Raw genomic sequence first — 23,039 nt, 5'->3', positions numbered from 1 at the left:
ATTAAATGTAGTTGCGGTATGCTTCACCCGAGAAACAAACCAAGGGCGGGCTGGCTAGCCCAGCGTGGTGGATGCTGTGACCGTCGTGGCGCAGGTTCGATTCCCTGCGATTTTTGCTCTGTGGATGTTTTCGCGCTCGCGTTTTCGCTGGAAGTTTTTGGTGCCGCTCCTTGTTTTCGGCTTGGACGACGATTGGGTCCGTATATTTATACGCCTGGCCGGATTGCAACACAAACAAAACACCCGCACAAATGGCCTTCGATCTAAACGTGCCTGTACTGGACCTCAACGAGGCTCTACTGGAGGACATCGGTAAGTTTGCTTCTTTTCTTGCTTCTTTGCTTTCTTGTTTCCTTGCATCCTTGCTTTTCGATCGGTAAGTAGAACATGTTGTAGATGACGACGACACCGCACCCTTGCCGGCGCTGGAAGACGACGGCGGCGGCATCAATGCGCGCGGGAGAGAAACGAGGAGAGCCGCCCCACGCGCGATATCAATGCTACTGCCATGCGGGAGTGGAGCGGACGGCATGCATGCGGGAGTGGAACCGAATGGACAGGGGCAATCGCGTCAAACCAGTCTCCCGCGCGGCCAGAACGTCAACTTTTGAGAAAACGCACACATGTAGGCTAGAACGTCAAGAATTATGGGTATGGAGGGAGTATTCCTTTGATGGGTTCATTCTGATGCAGCATCAATTTTCTACTGCTCTTCCATTCATTGGGCTGCATGCATGGGTGTGCTACCTGCTGTAATTGCTTCCATTAATTCAGATCCACCTGCAAAAGAACAAACCCACCCACTTTTGATGAACAAAGTTTCCGTATTCTTGGGAAGTTACTGAATGTTTCTTAATTTCTTCTTGGAATTTGGAGACCAGAGAAAGTTTGCAAATATATACATTGACCACGATTTACATTTGCCAAGGCCATGTAGATGTACTCTCCATAAAAGGAAATGCCACGAAACATTTGAAACAGAAAAAACATGCATGGAAGTACAAACAATGGGATGAACATAGTGTAGATAAATCCATATATAGCTGAACCTAAAAGCTGGACGCTATCCACAGTACATGTGGATATTTGCCTTCGTGCAAAGGAGATAGTGAAATTGCAGCCCCTCCTGTATCCCTTTCCTCATTCCTTTTTCTGATATTTGGAAAGCATCAGCTGAGATATTCTACCCCTTTACTCGAGTGCATGCATCAAATTCAGGGCAGGCCTGGACAATGGCAATGTAACTCAAATACCACAACCTGCAAATAACATATGCAGAAGCATCAATGAGGTGTGAACGGCCTGATGGCAAACATCTTGCATTATCTAGCTCAGTAGCTGCAATCAGCTTTAGCATCTATGCATCAAAAAATTCATAGGTCATAACCCACTGGGAGATTGGAGGCAAATTTAACGTGCAAGCATTTATTTGTGATGATCAACAGACGCATTCGTGTGGTGTGGCAATTGGCTGTAGAATTTGAATATCTTGGAAGATTCTGTTCCATATGTGACAAACCTGTGTACGTGATGTGCTGCAGAGACATTTTATGAGTGGATCACATGACCTTTCCCCATCCCACATGTGGCCCACTGCATTTGTGGCGACTGGGCAGGTCCAGATCTACCTTTGACTGGCTGCATCATATAAACACCCCAAGAAAACAAAAGAGAAATGATGAGCTAGCTGTGGATCATCACATTACATATTAGATAAAAGTGAGAGGATCCTTTGTTCTTACATGCATATGTATGAGGCCTAAAAATAAGCTGATGGTATCATGCATGGCATATTAGAAAAGACCAAGATCTTTGGACAAGAGGATCTAACAGTTTTCGTTGGTTACCTTGAGATACTTGGGCCCAATTATTTTGTGTAGCAGATTTTTCTGCTGGAATAGGTTTATAAATCAGACCATCCGAGCTTTTTTTTTTTGCTTCATGCAACTTTGTTATAATATAGCTTTTTTTTTTTGCTTCATGCAACTTTGTTATAATATAAAGTGACAACCTGTCAATTCAGCCACTTGTCATTGGGGGAAGTTGCTGCTTTAACATCTTCCTAAATTTTTAAAGATTTGAAATTATTTGTTTTGCACATTTAAAGTAAGGTTACTAGAAACTGTCAGAAGAAATTTTGAACAGAGAGACTAGGTGTCAGACGTTTTTACCAGGTCATTTTTTCTTAAAAAAAATGCTGGGAGGTGTTCAAAATTTTGGGCGTGCACCCGGCTGTAAGTGGTAACTGGCTGTTTCTGGAACACTGTTATATGCCACAAAACCATTCATGATAACTTAAATGAAAAAGATGCAAGCAACAGCATAAGGCCCTATATATGCAACTACAGTATGAAACTAGCTAGGTAGACTAAGAATTGAGCTCACGTGAATATAGATCACTGTTTATGTATGTTCCTTGCTGCATCGAGAAGAGCTGCAAGTACTATTTGATTTTAGCGCAGCATCACCTTATGGCCAGTTGGATGTACCTGATTAAATTGAGATCCTTCGCCACATGATATCAGTTACCCGCCACATTATCTCCACCTAGCCTGAAAAAGGAAATCAATGCAATTTTGGTGGGGTGGGGGGGCGGATGCGACACCACCCAAAAAAAGCAGACGAGAAAAGGTGCTGGCCCCGTTTAGATCCCCTAAAAACCCCCACAAAAACCAATCTTTCCATCACATCGAAACATTAAATGTAGCAAATGACCCATACATGGAGTACTAAATGTAGGTAAATAAAAAAAAATAATTGCATAGTTTTAATGTACATTGCGAGACGAATCTTTTGAGCCTAATTAGATTATGGTAGGACAATATCTATCACAAACAAACGAAAAATAATATAGTGTGCTACAATGTTTTTTCAGCGCTGCAGTGTTTTTCCGGGGAACTAAACTTTTCAGGGAACATTTCCTCCTGAGTGAGGGGGGTGGGTCAGGGTGCAGAGCATTAAGGGAGACCTGATTAAAGTCAGTGCTCGTAAAGGAGGTGTAAAGATGTGAATTTACCATCACCACTCCTTTTTTCCCCCAAACTCTTACACACTCCACATGTCACATGTGCATGACCTGTTTCAATTCTCTTTCATCCTGCCATGGAGGCTGGGGCTGCTGCGGTAGGGGAGAGAGAGAGACAGAGAGATAGGAATGGCTCTGAGCACTAGATTTAGATGTTTCTGCATTAATAAACAAAGGACACCATCTTATGTGCAGATGAACCAACAGTGCTGCCACACACTGCAGCCACCTCATTCATCTCAGCAGTCAGCACAGATAGACGCACTATCATCTCCTTGTCACTTCTTAAATACTCGAATGAACAACTCCCTGTCACTTCTTAAATACTCGAACCACATATGCCATATATATCAATTCTAGCGAGGAACACTGATTTTAAAGACAGATCTAGTAGCCCCAAAAATATCTGTTGGACTGAGGATAAAAGCCCTCACCCCTCCCACTATAACACCTGGGTTTTATGGTCGGGTTGGCTAGGTGGGGCGCTCTAACTTGGTACCAGAGCTGAGGTCCTGGGTTCGATCCCTCCCGGCCACGCAATTTCCGCTGCGCGATTTCCCCTGCGTCTCTCGTGTGCTGAGACCTGCTGCGGGCTACGCCGGGCACTAGAACCTGCTGCGGGCTACGCCGGGTTCGCACGCCGTAGGGGGAATGTTGGACTGAGGATAAAAGCCCCCACCCCTCCCACTATAACACCTGGGTTTTATGGTCGGGTTGGTTAGGTGGGGCGCTCTAACTGTATCTCTATAAACAAAATAAGGGAAACAAAGTTTGAGAAGAGTAACGTTTACTGAATATGCTAGGAGCCTAGTTAAGTTAGTAAGCACTGCTTTATAAGCGATTAGCAAAGGACAACTGTAAGTTGCTCACCAGGGGCACCTGTAGCCCGACTGATGAAAGGCAGACACTACCATATCTTCGAAACACCGCTGCAAGTAAGCATGCCAGTAAACATTAGAAAGCATTGAGAGCTAGAGATTAGAGAAGAAAACATTCAAAGGCAAGACAGTAGTACAAATCAACTTATTAAATCCTAAACTAATACTTAATATCAAGAGATATATATATTAACTTCATAACAGAACTATTTTTCATCCAAACAACCACCCTTCTCCATCGCCTTAAATACAAGTGTCTTTGTACAGTAATACAGATACAATGCATTATAAATAAAGCATGTGGGACGTCAACCATCTGACTTCCAGTTCCAGATATGCAGAGACAGAAATGCAGCGGCGCCCAGCTAGTCTGAGCAGCAGAACAAGAGCATGCATGCGCTACTGCGGCCTCACTAATTATTTCTGCCTACATATGAGTGCTGCTGGGAGCAGTCCACCAGGCATCAGTCCAAGCTTGTGCACTGCACACGTGAGTTGACACCAGGCTCATGAGCATGAAGCTTCCAACACACACTCACACATGACACATACACAGCTGTGTAGCTGAGGTCTCCACTCTCCAATGGTTGTCTGACCGGTCTTCTGTTGCGCCACATGGAGTCACATGCACCATGGCCGCAATATTGGGAACAAATTTACATGTTTCCATGTGTATCTACTGCTTGGCTGGCCTCTGCGTCTGAAGCCACTATTTCCTTTTTCCATTTTTACTCGCCAAGCATGCTGCAGAATGTGCTATGTGGATGGGTTTGCTAGAGCTATTGAAGTTCTTACAGAATCTAATCATTACCAGGCTTCAGTATTGGCCTCGCTTCTACAGGAAAAATAACATACTGATCTAAAATTATAACCGGATCAATCACCTGGCACACTCAGTACTCACATTAAAAACTGTAGCTCTGAAGTTAAGCTATGATCCCACTGCTTGATGTTCCTAGGACGAATGAACATTCCATTGACATGGTTTCATTGAGGAGGGTTGAGCAGAAGACTACCCAGAGCAAGATTAGATTGAAAGAAACAACATAAATTATGTTTCACACAGTTTTTTTTTACCTTAAATGGTTTCTCAACTGTATACGGAATATGAGCAAGACAGCAGGTGACTGAGAGGAGCAAAATGCATAATTAAGAAAGAGAGCAGTTGCAAAATTCTATAGGTTATAAGGGAATATATTTCCAGTTTTTTAAGGGTTAAATAGTAGACCCTCGCCACCACAAAAGAAAAAACAGGATTAGCAAAGAAGCATAATTTGTCAAAGTAAAACATCTATATAACACATTTAAGAAGACACTTAGATCTCAAACAGAATCGTAAAACATAAAGCAAAGAACAATGATATTTGTACTTACTCTAATATATGTGGATTCCGTGTTGCAAGTCTGAACAGCTCTCTGGTTTAATTTTAAGGCATCCTACTTATCCAAGTACTATAAACAATTAAAGATCATAAGATCCAGGGAAGTTTATTGGTCCCCTAGGGGCGAAGTAACATAACGATCTCTTGAAACGTCACGAGAATATGTTCCCTGGATGAGATATTTCCATTCTTGAAATTAGATATAAAACATAAACCAACACGGCCTTGTTTATGGTCGCCAAGCACATTATACGTCTCCAGCTCCCAATCCATGCACATCCCTGGGATCAGGCATACATATACAAACATAAATATGGAGAATAGAAATGTTATCCTAATATTCATTTTTAAGCGTCCATGATGGTCTAACTACATGTTTCAGAAGCTAATGATCTCCAATCAACATATTCGAAAGCATGTGAGTGGCATACTAATATGTTAGAAAGGGACCATGTAGAAGATTGGAAAATTTACTAGCAACACAATAACATGGGCTGTCTCTTTGGCGTGCTAAAAAGGAAGCCTTTAGGGAAGTGCATATACAGGGAATCAACCAAGTGACTGAAGAATGTTGCGAGAAATGATTGTACTACTGAGCTCCTCTTTTGATATGCCTCCCTTGGGGTGGTCTCAGCAGATTCTGATGCAAAGATTTAGATCTCCATGGATAAAGCAGGAGAGAAGAGGAGAAAAGGCAAGTGGGAATCATCAGAAGGTGCCAACTTTCTGAACCCAATGGGTCCATTCTGGATCAAAAGTTGTCCAATGACCTCTAAAGACGACAAGTTTCCTTAAAGTTATGACTACATACTGTAACTTCTAGCTAATGAAAGAATGTTTTCCTTTCAGTATGAAAAATAAGAGAATGTTGTCCTTTCAGTATGAAAAAAAAGAATGTTGTCCTAGAGATGATGGTATATCTGAGATTAAAGTTATCTTTACAGCAATACGTTGTCAATGTGAAGGTAAAAAAATGCTTTGAACAATGCATGGTGCATGCTTTTAGCAGCTGTGACAAAAATAAGAACTGAATGCCCAAGCTCAAATTGAACAACAGATACTTTTAAGTCATGCAATTTTGCATCTTTTTTGTCCAACTTATGTGTCATGAAAGGCTGAGGAGATTCTAAGATTTAATCAGACTCCACTCAAACATTGTGTAACTAAAGATAGGGCTATAAATTTTAAGGAGAAGCAATATATAGCTGACAGGAAACAACAGTTTGGTCCATGGGTTTTTCAAACCTGCACACAAGCAAAAGCCACTCTTAAAGTTTAACTTTAACATAAACATTGGCTCGCAAAGCATTCTCACCATCAGCCAAATCAGAGTTTGTAAGTCCTTACTGGGAAAGATAGAACTTCTTTTTGCACTCAATCCAAATAAGGAATTTGGATCTGAAGGAGATTGTGATGGGAAATCTGTCAGGAACATTTAATTACTTTGCAAACCAAACTTTTGGTACTGAAATAGAGCCAGAATATTTTATTTTCCCATAACAAACCGCATTTAAACACAGCAGCATCTAGAAATGAGTAGAGAACGTTGAAACTACAATTCAACGAATGTGAATTCCATATAAAACGGTACATATACTAAATAAGAGTCTAAAAGAGGATAAAAATTCATCTTCGGCTTGGATTTCTTTAAGTTGTTGTGCCCTTGAGGACCACGACATGTAGACGCAATAATTTATATATGATGCATCCAATTTCAAGACTTGGAATACTGCTAGCATTAAGGACCAGTCATTTGTACTTTGGTATTTGTTCCTCCTTAATTTAATGACATGCAGATCTCTTGTTAGTTAGTACTCCCTCCGTTCCAAATTACAGGTTGTTTTGGCTTTTCTAGATACATAGCTTTTAATATGTATCTACACATAGCGTAGCAAAAGCTATGTATATACAAAAACCAAAATGACCTATAACTTGTGATGGAGGGACTAGGGAGTACCATTCAGAGTCAACATCCACTTAAATTGGTACCTGAGAACTCAAATTAATTTTCAATTCTCAAAAAAAGGGCGTACCCAGTGCCGTAGGCTTCCCGCACTGTGCGGGGTCTGGGGAAGGGTTGTTTTTAAGCCCCAAGCCTTACCCACACAAATGTGTAGAGGCCGGGGCTCGAACCCGGGACCTTCCGGTTACAGACGGTAGGCTCTACCGCTGCACCAGGCCCGCCCTTCTTAATTTTCAATTCTCAACTGAAAGATAAACACATAACTACTTTCGAACACATGGCTATTGTCTGGTCCCAAGTGTAGAATCTTACCACTTGGTGATGCTGCATTAGACTTCTTAATGCAGTTACAAACAACCCAAGTACTCGATTCAGTGTGAATCTCCCGCAACCAATGTATTTCATTAATAAGGATTATTATGCACAACTTGATCATGTAAGAAGAGATTTGCTCTCCAGCAAGCACAGAGATTTACACTTCATAGATTCCATTCAAGTGGCACCTTGAGCAGGTGGCAGATCATAGCACTCCTTGGCCAAGCAAACACATTGTAACCAATGTAACACCTCTGCATTGGGGTCCTTCTCCAGGACCACATCTCTAACAGCAATCTGGATCGCACCACGATACATGACAATCTTTCCTCGGACCCTCACAAGAGTGCCTAGACGCACCTCCTCTGACATCTTCAATGCCATCTCTGCAGTAGGATCAGAACCTGATGGCCCGGAGGAAGTGTTTGCATTTAGATATTGGTGGTTCAACCATAGGATGCACGGTACACAGCCAGTGCCATCATCGATCAAGAAGCGGAGGAACTTCTCCCTACGGTCACGAGAGATCACAATTCCGACAAGCTCTGCACGAGCGACCGTACGGCCACGGCGAAGAAAGGAAGGCGGTGAAGTCTGCTGCACGGTAAGGGACAGAAGGTCCGCAGCGAGAATCTTGATGTGCACGAGATGAAGAGGAGGGTCCATACTGCAAATATTAGGAAATAGATGTTAGAAGAGCTTGACACGTGTTTTAATACAGAATGAGCATAAAGGAAAAACTAGCACATATACTGCAAATATTAGGAAAGAGATGTTAGAAGAGCTTGACACTTGTTTTAATACAGAATGAGCATAAAGGAAAAACTACCACATCCCTTCAAAACACGCAAACAAATCTCAAAGTGTTATTCACTCCTATCCTAATTTCCTAATCACAGGGAACGATCTGCACTGCTGATTGATTGCATTCTTTTTATTTTTGAAAGAGATACACCAAGGGAGACCCTTGAAGTTTGAGGTGCCGCACCCAGGCTTCGAACCCTAGGCGGGAGCCTCCCGGCCAGTGGCGTTTGCCACTGCCCCATGAGCTCCTTGGCAATTGATTTCATTCTCTATCCCATGCCTAAGTAGGCAGCTACCCATCCTAATTTCCTAATCACAGGGAACGATCTGCACTGCTGATTGATTTCATTCTCTATCCCATGCCTAAGTAGGCAGCTACCCACTCGCCTTCTATCAACACTATTTTGTTTTATATATGGTTGGTCCTTTCCTCGAACACCTGATGTGCAGCTCAAATATTCCCATACTACCGTAGTTCCATGAATCACCAATTCACCACCGTGCCTCTACATGATTAAAAAGCCGGATGCATAAAGGATCAATTTACTACATGTACGCACGATTACCAACAGCAACCAAATAATATGCAATTCCCAATTCTCTTGGGCTGTTGGCGAAAGAGTTTATCGAGGCGAACTGAAGACGAGATGAAAGGAAGGGTACCACCCTTGCTCTGAGTTACTTACCTACTTTAGGGGAGAGGTGTCGTTGCCGAGGTCTCTTCGACCGCCCCGCGTCGGCGGCGCACGACGATTACGCGCGGCGGTGGCTGCCAGAGTCCGCGTCGCCGCAGAAGAGAGGAGTATGGCGAAGCCAGTGCTGCGAGCAGCATGCGCCCGGCTTTCACCCCGTTCTGCCATAGGAATATTGGGCCTGGAACGGGAGGGCGGCCCATTCTGATGAGCAGGAGGGCCCACTGGACCGAGCGACCCAAGTCAAAGCTAGCCAGCAGCGAGCGAAGCTTCGTTGGACTCTCCGCCGGCGACCCCCCCCCCCCCCCCCCCCCCCGGCGAGTCCACCACCACCATCCACCGGCTTCCACAGGTGAGCAGCGCTGCCGCTACCGCAACTGCTCCGCCTGCCGGCCATTAATGCGCAGCGACGCTCGCGCACGGAGCCCTTGATTGGCGAAGAGATCGAACCCTTGGCCTGCCTCTTCCCTTCGTTTCGACGCGGCGCCGGCCGGCGAGCACATCCTCCGGGAGCTAGCTTCGGCCATGGCCGACGACGGCGGCGAACTCCAGCCGCCCGCGAAGAAGAAGTCACCCGCCGAGGAGGCGGCCGAAAAGAGGTCAGTCCCTGCCCGCCCCCTGGATTCTGAAGTTCGCGAAGTGCCGAAGTCCAATTGCGTAACTTAGTTGCGTGTTTTGTTTCCGGATGTATTATTATTTTGCAATTCAGCTTTTCCTTTCGTTGGTTGAACTGCTGCTGCTTGCTTGTGATGACGCGATGTTTGTGTTGTGCGGTAGGAGGAAGAAACTCACCCCTGGGAGCTTGATGAAGGGGCTCATACGGTCTGGGAGCGGAGATGCTACCCCTGCGGAGGGCGATCAGGTTACAACGTCCACCTGCAACCTCCCCTTCCTATAATGCTCTGTAGATGTTTATTAACAACTTATTCTTGTGGTTAAATGAAACTCTTTTGCTGAAATATTCTCATACAGCTTTCATATCACAGAATCTTTTCTTTTTCATGCATGACGAGTGTTCATGACTGCACCTTTTCCTTGCCCTCATAATGGTTTTAAGACAGTACTGTTTTTGCGATTGTAGGCATATGGAATTTTAAGCAGTCAAATATTGCTCATTTGTAATAATTGTGCAGGTTATAATTCATTGCACTACTCGGACAATGGATGGTATTGTTGTCAATTCTACAAGAAGAGAGCATGGAGGTGATGCAATACCTTTCTGCACTTTTCACTTATGCATACACTGCAAATATGTTGCACAGAATCATGGAGATAACCTTGAATTTAGAAATTCTTATTTTCTTAGAATGTTGTTGCTTCCATATTTTCTTCATATTAACTATAGTTTGCTTCCCCTCCGCTCTGAGATGAGGTATTCTGCTTCCATTTCTGACAATTTCTCAGTCGCAGAGGGCAAGAGAGGTTTATTTTTGTTTTCATAGCATAGTTATGATTCTAAATTTTATGTTGCAAGCATTCTTTTTTTGCTGTTTTTGTTGGCATGTATGCAATTTGAGAAAGAAAAAGCTGAAATCCGTCCAAAACATAGTTACATGAATTTTGCACCCCAAAAATTTGCCACATCTATATGAGTAGTCAATTCAATTACTTGCGCTTTAAATCATCTTATTTTTTATTCTTATAATTTACAGGTAAAGGAATCCCTCTCAGGTTTGTCTTAGGGAAGAGCAAGATGATCCTAGGCTTTGCTGAAGGCTTCCCAACAATGCTGAAGGGTGAAATTGCTATGGTATTTTTTGAACTGGCTAAAACCATTTAATTCTTATAAGCAATTTTATTCTTATAAAGATAAAGAAGACAATACTCATTTTCAGAGAGAATGCAACTATTCAAACATGCACATGTCAATAATAATGGAAGCACTTTTTTCATTTTTGATTTTTTTCCCTTTCTGCTTTTCTCTTACAATTTCCTTTTTCAGTTCAAAATGCAACCAAAAGTTCACTATGCCGAGGACGATTGTCCAGTTGCAGCTCCTGATGGCTTTCCAAAAGATGATGAACTTCAATTTGAGATTGAAATGTTGGATTTTTTTAAAGCCAAGGTTAGTCTCCTTAAATGATTGCTTGAGTAATGTCAAAGCACTTTTGGCAAATAGTTTACTTATCTATTTTAGTAACTTTATATACAGCACGTATGATTTCAGAAATAGTACGCAATATTTTGTTACAAAAAGGGATATCGTCAATATAAGTGATGACTCAGTGTCCAGGATCGCAGGGTACCTAACGTGGTTGTTGTCATGACATATCTTCATAACCCAAATAATATTGTGTCTACCATTTTTCTTTTCTGGCAACACTTGTCCTTAACTTAGAATATAGGTTTTTTAGCCATTATACCAATAAGTAGTAGAACATAATTTTATTCATCGCATACGACATTGTTTATCAATTTTAATGATCTGTTTTTCTCTTTTCCTGACTAATATTGGTTGCATCGAATATATAAACTGTTGATATTAACTTTTTCATGCAAACAAGCATTTTTAGTCTTACCATGGTACTTGGTTCACTTAAGCGCAGTTCGTCAAGTTTACGCCATAGATAAGAAATAGATTTTCTCTCGTGCAGTCGCTGTCTCGATTATTTCTTGATTTCATGGCAGCCTTCCAACCTAACATTTGAAGAACCAATGAGATTCGAAATATGTATTTGCTACTTTTGATTACTCATTCTGCTTATTTTCTGTCAGGTTGTGGCGGAGGATTTAGGGGTTGTAAAGAAGGTGAACAGCCTCCTCATATGATTGCAGGAAATATGCTCTATTATTCAGCTAGACAGATTCTGAATTCTTTTTTTTTCTTCCAATTTGCTTGGAGTACTGCTAAGATAGTCCTTGTCTTCTTCAAACTTTGTTAGTGTTATTTATTTAACTGCCATTGTAGATTCCTTTTTTGTGGGTTTGTTCAATAAATGGTCTAGTGTTTTTTTCTTTGCAAGGACAATAATTGGTGTAGTATGTGAGGCTGGATGCTTCATCTCTGTGACAAACTTTTTTCCCCTTGAATATGGCAGATAATTGATGAAGGCAAGGGATGGGAAACACCTAGAGAGCCATATGAAATAACAGCACGGTAAACTATTTACATTTTGAATATGCAGAATGCTCATCTAGTCATTCCATGGTTTAGCTTTATTCGTTCATATGCTTTCATTCTCTGCGTCAGCTGCTTAATCTCTGTGCTTAGAAATGGTCAATATGATTGCCTATACTGTGGATTTCTTGCATGGAGAGGAGTGGGGTGGTTCATGCTTTGCATTTATTGTTGCACCGTGTCTGTACAAATTGCTCTTTAGACGTGATTGGGTATGCAAGTTTTGCCTTCTTTTCTTTGGATCATTGGGTCAACCCAAAACTCATTCAATTGAGCTAATCCAGATTTCAAAGCAAGAAAAAGGGGTTGCAAATGAACTAAGGCACTACCTAGGACCCATTGGGTATCCACTTGTGACCAATATATCCTTGGCATCAACAATTAGCTAGTACTAGCACCATGGAATTTAATGTATTTGGTGCAAACTAATATGTATGCCAGTCTTCATGTACTTTGACTGCATTCTTATTATCTTATCTTCCCTGCCCTCTGCAATTGCAATTTCTGTTTGAAATAGTTTCGTGGAAGACACATTCATACATGTGACCTATGATCTTTTTTTTTTTGCCTGCCTGGATATTATCTGAAGTTAGATATTGTTTGACATTTCCAGGATAACTGCAAGAACAGCAGATGGAAAAGAAATTATTCCCAGTAAAGAAGAGGCATATTTCTTTACTATTGGTAAATCTGAGGTCAGTGGTATTCTTGTGCATGTATAGGAACATATGATTTATTAATATTATGTGTTTCTTCAATCTCTGTTGCATGTAGCAGGATAAAGATACAGTGTACTTCTTCAAACTCTTCTATTGTAGAATATTCTACAACTTTGAGAACTCATAGCACTCATCATAGGACTATAGGAGATAAAATGTTACATTATTTCTTTTGAAGTTCTTTACAAGGATATAGAAATTTAGTAGCTTGCTTGTAGCACAGTGGATGATGTGTGTTTGGCTTGTTTGTTTTCCTTTCATATACTTGAACTGTGTAACATCTAGCAGTTAATTCAGTGGAACAATCTGTAGTGCTAGCTTCTTGGTTGTAATATAATTCTAAACTTGACAATGATTTTATTTAATTTGCAGTAAGAGCATATATGGTTCATTTTGATTCAAGTTCCCCTAACTACTGCTTGTTGCAATATCCTTGTTACTGTTCTAGTTTAGGTACCTAAAGGGCTTGAGATGGGTATTGGAACAATGATACGAAAGGAAAAGGCGACTATTTTTGTTAGCAGTACTTATTTGACAAAGTCCTCACTAATGCCACAACTTGAAGGCCTTGAAGAAGTTCACTTTGATGTTGAACTGATTCAGTTTATTCAGGTATTGTTATGATTGTTTGGTAGTTTCATTTTGTTATCCATATTTTTGCTATGCTCATGCACCCCATGATTGTCCTAGGCTGTTTCTTCAGAGAATAGACTAGACTTGATGATGATTTAGTCATTGTGGCAGTTCTTTGTTTTTTGACTAGATGGTTACCATGTCCACCAGAGCACTGCAATGAAAATGATTTCATGGTGGGTTATGAGTGGCAAGGCCAAGGCACCATGTCAATTATTTGAAGAGTTTCTAGATCAAGGTCACTAGAGCCACAATTCATCTCCTAATCTGTTCATTGTAGCAGATAATTTCATATCAAGACCGCTGTAGTGTATCAGTACTCCTATCTAGGCCACCAACTTAGAGATACAAACCCAGTCATGCTGATCATCGGCCCATCCTAAGCTCTTTTGCTTTACTAACCATGTGTATACCTTGGAACACAAATTAAGTGAGCGGTGAACTGATTGAGTGTACCATTTCATAAATCGGCCTGCTTGCATCCCTACACCAACTTAAAGTGTTTGAAGGTTGGGTACTTGGGTGATCACCTGCAATTCACTAACCACTAAGAAACTATTATGCGGTCTTGTTTAAAAATTCTTATGATTGGTGTTATTTGAATAAATTTTTCCATTAATAAAATGCATTCGCTTAAGGAGTTTTTGAATCTGATGTTTCTTGAGACTTAGAATAGAGTGTGTTACAACGTTTGGGTAGATTGAAACAAAGAATGTAATAATGGAACAAGGTTATGACCTCTAAATTTCCAGATATGCTTGTCCAATATTTGAGTTCCAAAAATCACTTTATGTGCTCATTGGTCAGGCATGAAGGGTTCCTGCTATAATAGATTGCTCTGGTTCTCATATCTAATTCTGCTGATGGGAGAGATTATGGTATTTTAGGAGTTCTGATGCATTTAAATTATCTGATTAAGACCAATCTTTCCTTTAAATAGTACTTATTCTATTGTTATGGAAATATCACATTCTCCTACTGCATTTAAAGTTTGTGTGCTGGATTCATTAACAGGTTAGGGACATGCTTGGTGATGGTCGCCTCATAAAACGGCGTGTAGTTGATGGAAAAGGTAGATAACCTTAACATTCTGTTTTATGTCAATTCATATGCTTTTTTGTGAGGATGGAAGTTTCTTCTTATGTCTACTATGACCACCTATTTTCATAACTTCTCTAGAACAAACGAAATTACCTTTCACAAATTCATGGTTCAAATCTCTCCCTTCCCAAAATTCACCTATTGGACCTATGGAAAATTGGAACTTTTTACTTATGTCATTTGGGTTAGTGTTATACTTGTGTGAGGGGCAAGATAACTCTTTTTTTTAAAAAAAACTGGTGAATATGGGATTTCTTTTTCTACTACTTGGTTTTGTTGACACAAAGGCTACCTTTACATAGCTACAAGACAAAGGGGAGCGAGTGAATGTAAATGGACCCCTACTCGTCAGCTTTTCTACTTTAACTAGATTTAAGCTATTTATATTTTGCTGTCAGATTTTGTATCCAGGGGTTCTGATATCCCATTTTGTGAATGCAGCATGTTGCAGTGTTTCAAAAAAACTGATCAAAAGATCATAAAGTAGGCCTGCAAAAAAAAATAGAAATCAGATGTCAATTCATCCTAGATGTCAAGAACAAAATAGAAGCAGTCCATCCACCATTATTCATCATGCGCTAACCGTAACACTTTGTTTTTATAGTCTGTTTCAAAGATGAATTTGAGATTGAGATGCTTTGCAGGTTTACCTAAATTTATGTACTGCATAGATGATTATATGGAATTTTTGCTAATATGGACACCAGAATCCCCTGGTCACCAACCATTTTTTTTTTCTCAAACATGCAGGACCAACCAATATCCAAATATTGAACAAGTCGAGTTGACTTATATCTCTTCTCATTCCATGAGATGGAAATGAGATGATTAATGGTGTCTGTTAATCTGAGTGCACTAAAAACAACCAAAATTCATGTTACAGGCAGCATTAGTAATGTGAAATTAGACAAAGTGGTTTGTTATTTATTTATAGTTTAATAAAAACTTGCAGGTTCTTCACTAAATAAACCCTGCAGATGGAATGTAAAACATTCTAATCTTTGATTGTGTTACTGTTCTTTGTTTTGATTATATTATGTAGTTGTACTTCTTTGTGTTCCTTACAAATGTTAGGTGAATTTCCAATGGACTGCCCTCTTCACGATAGCTTATTAAGAGTGCATTATAAGGGTATGCTCCTTGATGAATCAAAATCGGTATTTTATGATACACGAGTTGATAATGATTGTGAACCATTGGAGTTCTGTTCCGGAGAAGGCTTGGTAAGTAATATCACATTAACCTTTGTCACACTATACAATGATCAGTTGAATGAAATCTTGCTGTTAAATTTACAAATTGGCAAAGCATTTTGTAGGTTCCTGAAGGATTTGAAATGTGTGTTCGACTAATGCTTCCTGGTGAAAAGTCTATTGTCACCTGCCCTCCAGATTTTGCATATGATAAGTTCCCAAGGTTGTATCGAAAATTATATTAGAGTCCATTTTTGTAATGGAGATTTTTGAATAATGTTTCTTGTGGTTGCAACAGGCCAGCAAATGTTCCTGAAGGAGCTACTGTTCAGTGGGAAATCGAACTACTTGGATTTGAAATGCCCAAGGTAATGGACCTTTTTATATACCTTTGCTTTCATTAACACCAAAGCAGCTTGTACTATTGAATCTTCTTTCTTCTGACAACTATTCCAAATTTAATTTAGGATTGGACTGGCTTGACCTTTGAAGAAATCATGGATGAGGCGGACAAAATAAAGAACACGGTAATACTAACTAAAACTAATTATGCTTTGCTTGCCAATTTGTATCCTGTGAGCTTGTCATAAGTGCATTTTTGCATAAATGTGCATACATTAACAAACTGAATTACCCATCAAAATTGTAGAACTTCCTTGTTTTCCATTCTGTGGACAAATTGATCGCTGCTATTTGGAATGATAGCAGAAAGGAAATACAAGCAATGTTTCTCAAGATGTTCAGTTGGTTTAAGGTGCTCTTAGTATGAACATATAGAAGCCTTTAAGCTTACATTAGTTCATTATCTGAGTCTGGTTTTGTCGGTGGCTTTAGTCCTATATTTCAGCCAGTACTTGTTTACATGATATGTGATAATTATGAATCTGCTGTCAAACACTTGTGGTTGCTCTGCTTGACTGCTTCTAAATCGAAGGCTTTTCTCAGGGTAACAGACTGTTTAAAGAAGGAAAGTTCGAACTTGCAAAGGCAAAATATGATAAGGTATGGCCCCAATAGGATCTGGAATTTGTATACGGCAAATTGATGTTTATCATAATTGACTTACTCTTGTAGTCATATAGATAGTGGGTGAAGGCACATTTCGTTCTGGTTACTAATTGAATTGCTATATTTGTCATATGATTGAAGGAAGGTGTTGCTCTTTCTTTGTGTTATTGATCTTGTTATCTACATCTTTGCAGCAATTTCAATTATTTTGCCTCTGCATGGTCTCCCATGCTGTTCCATTAGTACATGTTCTATATTCACTAGTACATGTTTTCTCTTTGCCTGATACAAGTTAAAAACTATTTCCAAATGTTTTGCTAACTTTGGCACTTCTACCTCTATGCCTAAAGGTGCTTAGGGAGTATAACCACGTGCATCCCCATGATGATGAAGAGGGAAAAATCTTTGCCAATTCAAGAGTATGATGATCCAACTTCACTCCTACCATGATACTTTGATGCTTGGGATCAATTGACCATTTTCTGGCACATCCTCCTCCAATAAGCATATTAAAAGATTTATTTACCTTCTCTTTTGTTACACATGCAGAGTTCTCTACATCTAAATGTTGCTGCTTGCTACCAGAAGATGGGCGAATACAGAAAATCCATTGAAACATGCAATAAGGTATTTTTTTCTCAAAATATTAGTAGATATTTTGAAATAAGTGCCTTTGCTTAATAGTCTGTATATGATAATTTGGCTTTAGTGTTGTAAAGGATTTCCTTGCTGCATGTATCAAACGAATTTCATTTGCTGCGTATATAAAAAAATACTGGTGATAGTATGTTTATGAATTATGATGTTCAGTTTCAGTTTTACTTAATCCCCTCTTGGTTTGAAAATTATGCATATGTCTGGAAAATAGTAGCAGTCACATATGTGCTTCCACACGGTACACCAAATTGTAGCACAAGCCCATGAATTTGTTAGCTGATTCATTTTGTTTGACATAGCATGCATCGCTGCCCTAAACTATGTGATGCTGAAGCTAAATTGGGCAACTTATTTTCATTTACTTTTTGAGCAGGTTCTGGAAGCAAATCCTGCGCATGTGAAAGCTCTTTATCGGCGAGGAACATCCTACATGTTACTTGGGGAATTCAATGACGCAAGGAATGATTTTGAGAAGGTTAGTGACACCATACTTAAGTGCATGTCTAATTTTTAACACGAACCATTGCCCTAAGCTACGTGTGATTGTGCTTCTTTATCAGATGATTAGCATCGATAAGTCATCAGAGCCAGATGCTACAGCTGCTCTTCTTAAACTTAAACAAAAGGAACAGGTATTTGTGCAATAGAGCGACCTTAACCCACACCCTCAAAAATTCGGGGCTGACATCAGATGGACATTTTGTAAATCAGGAATCTGAAAGGAAGGCAAGGAAGCAGTTCAAGGGGCTCTTTGACAAGAAGCCCGGAGAGATATCAGAAGTTGGTGCAGAATCAGAGGGTGTAAAGGACTCGGACGACGCGAAAGCCTCTGGTGAGGGAACAAGTGCTGATAGAGATGGGGAAACAAAGGGTAGTCCGAGCGGAGAATCAGAGTATGCCTTCGAGGAAGAGAGGCCAGGACTGCTCGGCCGCGTGTGGCCTTCTGCGAGGAGGATCTTCTCGTCTCTTGGCCTCAACAGGTGCACGATACTCTGAGGTTCCAGGATCATAGCGGTGAAGGGGAAACGATTCGAGCTGTCTGACATTTGGTTTACTCGGCGAAAAACCTTTTAAAAAAGTTTGTTACGAAAAGTTTGGATGTATGGAGGAAACGAACCATGTGTAAAATGCAACCAGTGATGTAAATGAGAAGCAATGAGGAGGTACCGGCCGTTCTGCAAATGTAAAATGCATTCATTTGGGCAATGGTGATGCCACGGCAAATCTATCGTTAGCTCTGCAAATGCCTCCGCGGAATATGCAGAATCCGCCTGGTGCGACGAGCGCTCGTCCGAGGGCGATGGCTTGTCCTTTCGCTGCAGGTGGTGGCGGTGGGCTGCTGCTCGCTGTACGAGTGCACGTCGGATGGTAATAGGACAGCGAACGAGAGCAGAGGGGGAGTATCCATCTTGACAGTGAATTTTCTTTTTCCGGGGGCCGTGTCCTGGCACATTTTAGAAGATCAGGCCAGGCCATTCAAAGGATGGCCTGTAGCGTGCTGCGTGTTGCTTAACGAGGGTTGACAAATGACAGTGAATTTTCTTTTTTTTGGAAACTAATGGGTTGACATTGAATCCTGACGCCTGCGTGCTCATCGCCCCCTCGTACTCTCCTCTGTCTGTCTGTCAGCGCTCGTTGATGGGGAATATGGGCAGCAAACACTCGCCACTGGTGTGGTGTCTTCTACGGCATGCAATCTATTATCTTATTATTTGGCTAACAAACGGATCCTTCATGTTCGCTCTCAAAGTCTAGAAATTCCCACATTAATCAGAAAAAAATAAAAAAAATAAAAATTACCCACCACTGCCATTATGATAAAAATTAGCCTATAATACCATTTAGTTATGTATCAATTACAAACATATACTATTAACAAACTAACTCTAATAATAATCAATCAAAATAAAACAAAAATAAAAATAATTATATGCATAATATTACTAAAGCTCAACAAATCAATTTGTTGTCACATGTAGATCATATTTGAATTGTTTTAACCAACAATAAGACATAATTTACGATAATGAACAGGATGATGTATGGTAAAAATAGTATAATCTTTAAGTAAGGATACAAAACATACAAATTTTTGAATTTTCAGTACTAGCCACGCAAATGCGCGGTCTATACACCTAGTGATGATGATTTCCCATGTTTCTTCTTGTTTTTTTTTCACACATCCAGCTTCGTGAAGCTAGCAGATGTTTCCCGTTGGTAGTTGGGAGTAGTGGCCAACCACTATTACATAGTACGCGTGTTCACCCCCACCCCCCACTGAGGGCACCCACATCTCTATCTCTTCTCTGCTACTAAAAAGACTCTAAAAGCATCTTCAAAAGACTTTTTATATCTTCTCTAATTTATAGAAATAGAGATTTTGATAAAAATTTAGCCTCCAACAGGCTCTTCAAATAATTATTCAAAGATAGATACCCTTTATTCCGGATTATATGTTAGTCAAAGATATAGAGTAAGGATGGCTCTCTAGACTACAAATAAGATATAAAAGAGCTGTTAGAAAAAACAAAGATATGAAAAACAATTTTCACTCAAATAACTCTCTAAATAATAATTTAAAAAATATATTTTGGAAAAGCTCTTCGAGATGTTCTAAAAGAGATTTTTTTTTCATCTTTTAAGCTTTCAATTCTCCGCAGTACGCTTTCAATCCCGCCCCCGCCCTCCATCCACCTCGCCCCCGCCCTCGCAGAACCGCCTCGACGCCCTCCATCCACCTCGCCCCCGCCCTCGCAGAAACGCCGCCGCAGCGGTTCCTCCGCCCCTCATCGACGCCACCCCCGCCCGCCGTCTGCGCCGATCCCAGCCTCACGCCGCCGCCGCCGCCGCCGCCGCCGCCGCCGCATTGCGGCGCGCCGGTTGTGGCCTCCGGCGGCCACCGTCCTCACAAGAAGCGGCCCCGCGGCCGCTGCCTCAGAAGAGCCAACGCCGGGCCCCGCCTCCACGCGCAGCGAACGACGGCGGCGGACACGGTGGGCTGGGATCGACGACGCAATCCCCTCTCCTCACGCTCGCTCCTCTCTCCCCCAACCCTCGAGCACAAGCGCCTCCGGGCTCGCCGGCCCCTCACGCCCCACCCGTGAGCGTGGGCGCCTCCAAGGTCGACGGAGCGGGCAACTGCCGTGTTCAGGGGCGGAGAGAGGGGGGGCGGACAGGGGCCTGGCCCCCCGATCCCCCCAAATTTACATTACAAATTTAAACTTTAATTAAATTTTTATAGAAATTTGTATGGTTAGTCCCCTAACGATGAAAAAAACGATGGCTCCGCCCCTGATACCGTGTTCCATCCTCCCCTCACTCTGCGGCCTCCGCGCACCAGGCCAGCGGGCCCCTCCGGCCTCCCCAGCGTTCCGCGGCTCGCCCATGCCTGGCCTCGTGCTGCTGCGCACAGGTGAGGATTTCTTCAATCTCAGAGTTAGGTTTTGGGAATTTGAGTATTTCTATTATGCAATCTCTTTTTGGCCCTGAGATTTGAGCCACTGCTCCGTTTCTTCCTGCTCCAATCTGTGGCGCAGGGTTCTCTCCTGCCCACGCTACCAAATTTGGTGACGAATATGTCTGGTATGTGGGGGAAGAAAGGGTTCGTGTTCTTGGTTTCTGAATATTGCATCGTTTTCTTAGTTTTTGGTAAATGCCACTATGCCAGGATCTAAACTTGCCAGACAAATGTCTCATCATAGGTTCTTGAAAGCCAAGAAGTTCGACGAGGAGAAGGCTATGCAGATGTGGGCGGAGATGCTGAAATGGTCATAGCATTGTCTTGCCATGCCATTGTTTTGTGTTTTCACTCGATCAGCTTTTGTGCCAAGCTATGGGGATGCTTATGCGGTGAAGTGATGGTGTTTGTATTGTCTTTGTGCCAGGAGCACGCGAGCCATTAGCATCACTCATGGCACCTCTCATGCATAGATGCTCTTGATGCTTCTCTCTGGTGAGTATTTGCTAATCATTGATGAGAACAAAAATAAATTAACGAGGATCTTGACTTGCATATGCATACAGATACTTATATGCCTATTGTCTGATGCTCATTGCAGTGAGATTCAGCTATAAGCCTAAAACCAGTTTTACTCTCTTAAGAGATGTGGTTGAATGGCAGAGTGAGGAGGAAAATTACTCTGTCTTGGACAAAAAGTATAGTAATAATATATGTCTCACTTTGCGTTACCAGATTCATTGACTTATTTATTTTGTAAGTCATATTTGAAAACAACAAACAAACAATCAGTAAACAATGTCTCATACAGTTGGTTCAAAGTTTCAGTAACTAAATTGTTTATGCAGCAATGCATGAATGTTTAGAACCAACTCTGGCTAACAGGCTAAGTGTGTTTCTGGATGTCATTTTCTTGGTTCATTTGGCACTTCGACCAAAGCTTCAGTCGCTTGCATATGTGCTCATGCCGTGTAGCGATCTGGTTAATAACTCTACCTTGTGAGATTAATTCCAGGGTTACGGCGTGGGTAATCGATGCCGTCGAACTGTAGCCAGGACATGGGGTGCTCCAAGATCCAGCAGACGTAATGCCAGATGGATACATTTTGAACTCCAGGTGCTGAACTTATTGATTTTTCTTGTGGTTTTCTTGATGTTTCTATGACGGAGTGACTTACACATTCCACATGCGAGTTTTGCTGCGATAATTAGTAAGAAGCTTGTTCGTTCAGTGCATCCCGCTATATGAATATGAATTTCCAACAGAACATTTATGTGATGCCTGCATTATTTAAAAAAAATTTGGTGTATGGTGTAGTATTGCATATGCTGCTCCTTCATTTCCAGGAGCATATGCTGCTCCTTTGTTCCTCTACCATCAAGGCAATGGAATATATGGCACCGAACCAACTGAAACTTTGCCGGAGTGCTCTGGGCAACACTTGTGTGTTCTGGGCAGCAGAGTGCCGGAGTTCAGTGTAGTAAAATGCAGTTTCTATGCTGGAGTTCAGGAAAAATGTGGTTAGTTACTTGTGTAATCCGAAAACATTTCATTCATTAGCATCTCTGGCTTAGCATCAGTAATTTGGGCAACAGTAAAACTTTTGAAGGCAAATTTGAGAATTGAAAGTGGTCCAGCTGATACTGTTAACAACTCCTTTTATCAGGATATGTTAACCCTTTCCTCCCTTTACAGAACATTTTGGTTTGTTCAAGAACGTACATATTGCTGTGGGCTCAGTGCTTGCAGGCAGCTTTGCACACTGGTAGCCATGGCTTGTGTTCTGCTAGAATGTTTCTTTGCTTTGGTGATCCAAGTTAAATCCTGTTCCGTTAGACACAGCATCTCTCTGCATCTTACGTGGTGCCATTTATTATTAGGTTCTCTTCTCGAATGTTAAATGTGCATGCTACTCTTTTTTAAGGCTGTTGCAACACGCATGTCCCTTCCTCAATACAAGTACCTTTCTGAATGCTTGTTAATTTGATGGCACTGCAGAGTTGCATGACTTGACACTTGTGCTGCAGTTTTGGATTAAGACATTGGTGGCCCAAGCAATTGAAGCCGGAAAAGTTAGGCTTTTTTTGGTGAAA

General features: G+C 41.3%; 3 protein-coding genes across 18 annotated transcripts; 2 read left to right on the top strand and 1 right to left on the bottom strand.

The window, feature by feature from the left end:
- Nucleotides 1-899: 899 nt before the first annotated feature.
- LOC120693161 (CST complex subunit STN1-like) lies at nt 900-9,313 on the bottom strand. Of its 16 annotated transcripts, XM_039976574.1 has the most exons (7): nt 9,058-9,313; nt 7,561-8,230; nt 5,278-6,707; nt 4,808-4,858; nt 3,896-3,954; nt 2,490-2,552; nt 1,520-1,638 (listed from the first exon to the last, which is right to left on the bottom strand). In XM_039976574.1, exons 1-2 carry the CDS (start codon nt 9,225-9,227, stop codon nt 7,741-7,743), a joined length of 660 nt encoding a protein of 219 aa, XP_039832508.1. In that variant the 5' UTR covers nt 9,228-9,313; the 3' UTR covers nt 1,520-1,638; nt 2,490-2,552; nt 3,896-3,954; nt 4,808-4,858; nt 5,278-6,707; nt 7,561-7,740. The 16 variants fall into 16 exon arrangements, 13 of the variants coding, with proteins under 13 accessions (XP_039832508.1, XP_039832504.1, XP_039832506.1 ...); XR_005682872.1 differs by adding an exon at nt 900-1,259 and having other exon boundaries at nt 3,896-6,707; nt 9,054-9,204; XM_039976570.1 differs by having other exon boundaries at nt 4,808-6,707.
- On the top strand, nt 9,305-18,694 carry LOC120693160 (peptidyl-prolyl cis-trans isomerase PASTICCINO1-like). Its single transcript, XM_039976567.1, has 20 exons — nt 9,305-9,658; nt 9,837-9,921; nt 10,193-10,262; nt 10,712-10,809; nt 11,002-11,124; nt 11,775-11,807; nt 12,098-12,156; nt 12,791-12,872; nt 13,350-13,508; nt 14,544-14,601; nt 15,705-15,853; nt 15,949-16,046; nt 16,122-16,191; nt 16,291-16,350; nt 16,769-16,825; nt 17,182-17,250; nt 17,381-17,458; nt 17,862-17,963; nt 18,049-18,120; nt 18,200-18,694. The coding sequence occupies exons 1-20, from the start codon at nt 9,585-9,587 to the stop codon at nt 18,482-18,484; spliced, it is 1,881 nt and encodes a 626-aa protein (XP_039832501.1). The 5' UTR covers nt 9,305-9,584; the 3' UTR covers nt 18,485-18,694.
- Nucleotides 18,644-21,395, top strand: LOC120689233 (atherin-like). Its single transcript, XM_039971547.1, has 6 exons — nt 18,644-18,651; nt 18,753-18,856; nt 20,149-20,629; nt 20,786-20,900; nt 21,025-21,070; nt 21,190-21,395. Exons 1-6 carry the CDS (start codon nt 18,644-18,646, stop codon nt 21,195-21,197), a joined length of 762 nt encoding a protein of 253 aa, XP_039827481.1. The 3' UTR covers nt 21,198-21,395.
- The last annotated feature ends 1,644 nt before the right edge of the window (nt 21,396-23,039 follow it).

The sequence above is a fragment of the Panicum virgatum genome, chromosome 9N, assembly GCF_016808335.1.
Source record: "Panicum virgatum strain AP13 chromosome 9N, P.virgatum_v5, whole genome shotgun sequence".
Classification (NCBI taxonomy): domain Eukaryota; kingdom Viridiplantae; phylum Streptophyta; class Magnoliopsida; order Poales; family Poaceae; genus Panicum; species Panicum virgatum.
This window is presented reverse-complemented; position numbering and strand designations above follow the sequence as displayed.

Excerpts from the sequence above, each read along its gene's own strand:
- LOC120693161 (XM_039976568.1), bottom strand. The coding sequence starts at position 9,227 with ATGGCAGAACGGGGTGAAAGCCGGGCGCATGCTGCTCGCAGCACTGGC. Across the intron at positions 8,231-9,057 it reads AACGACACCTCTCCCCTAAA|TATGGACCCTCCTCTTCATC; the intron begins GTAGGTAAGTAA and ends TAATATTTGCAG.
- LOC120693160 (XM_039976567.1), top strand. The coding sequence starts at position 9,585 with ATGGCCGACGACGGCGGCGAACTCCAGCCGCCCGCGAAGAAGAAGTCA. Across the intron at positions 9,922-10,192 it reads CCCCTGCGGAGGGCGATCAG|GTTATAATTCATTGCACTAC; the intron begins GTTACAACGTCC and ends ATAATTGTGCAG. Across the intron at positions 16,826-17,181 it reads CAAAGGCAAAATATGATAAG|GTGCTTAGGGAGTATAACCA; the intron begins GTATGGCCCCAA and ends CTATGCCTAAAG.
- LOC120689233 (XM_039971547.1), top strand. Across the intron at positions 18,857-20,148 it reads GTACGAGTGCACGTCGGATG|TACGCTTTCAATCCCGCCCC; the intron begins GTAATAGGACAG and ends AATTCTCCGCAG. Across the intron at positions 20,630-20,785 it reads GTCGACGGAGCGGGCAACTG|CCGTGTTCCATCCTCCCCTC; the intron begins CCGTGTTCAGGG and ends CCGCCCCTGATA.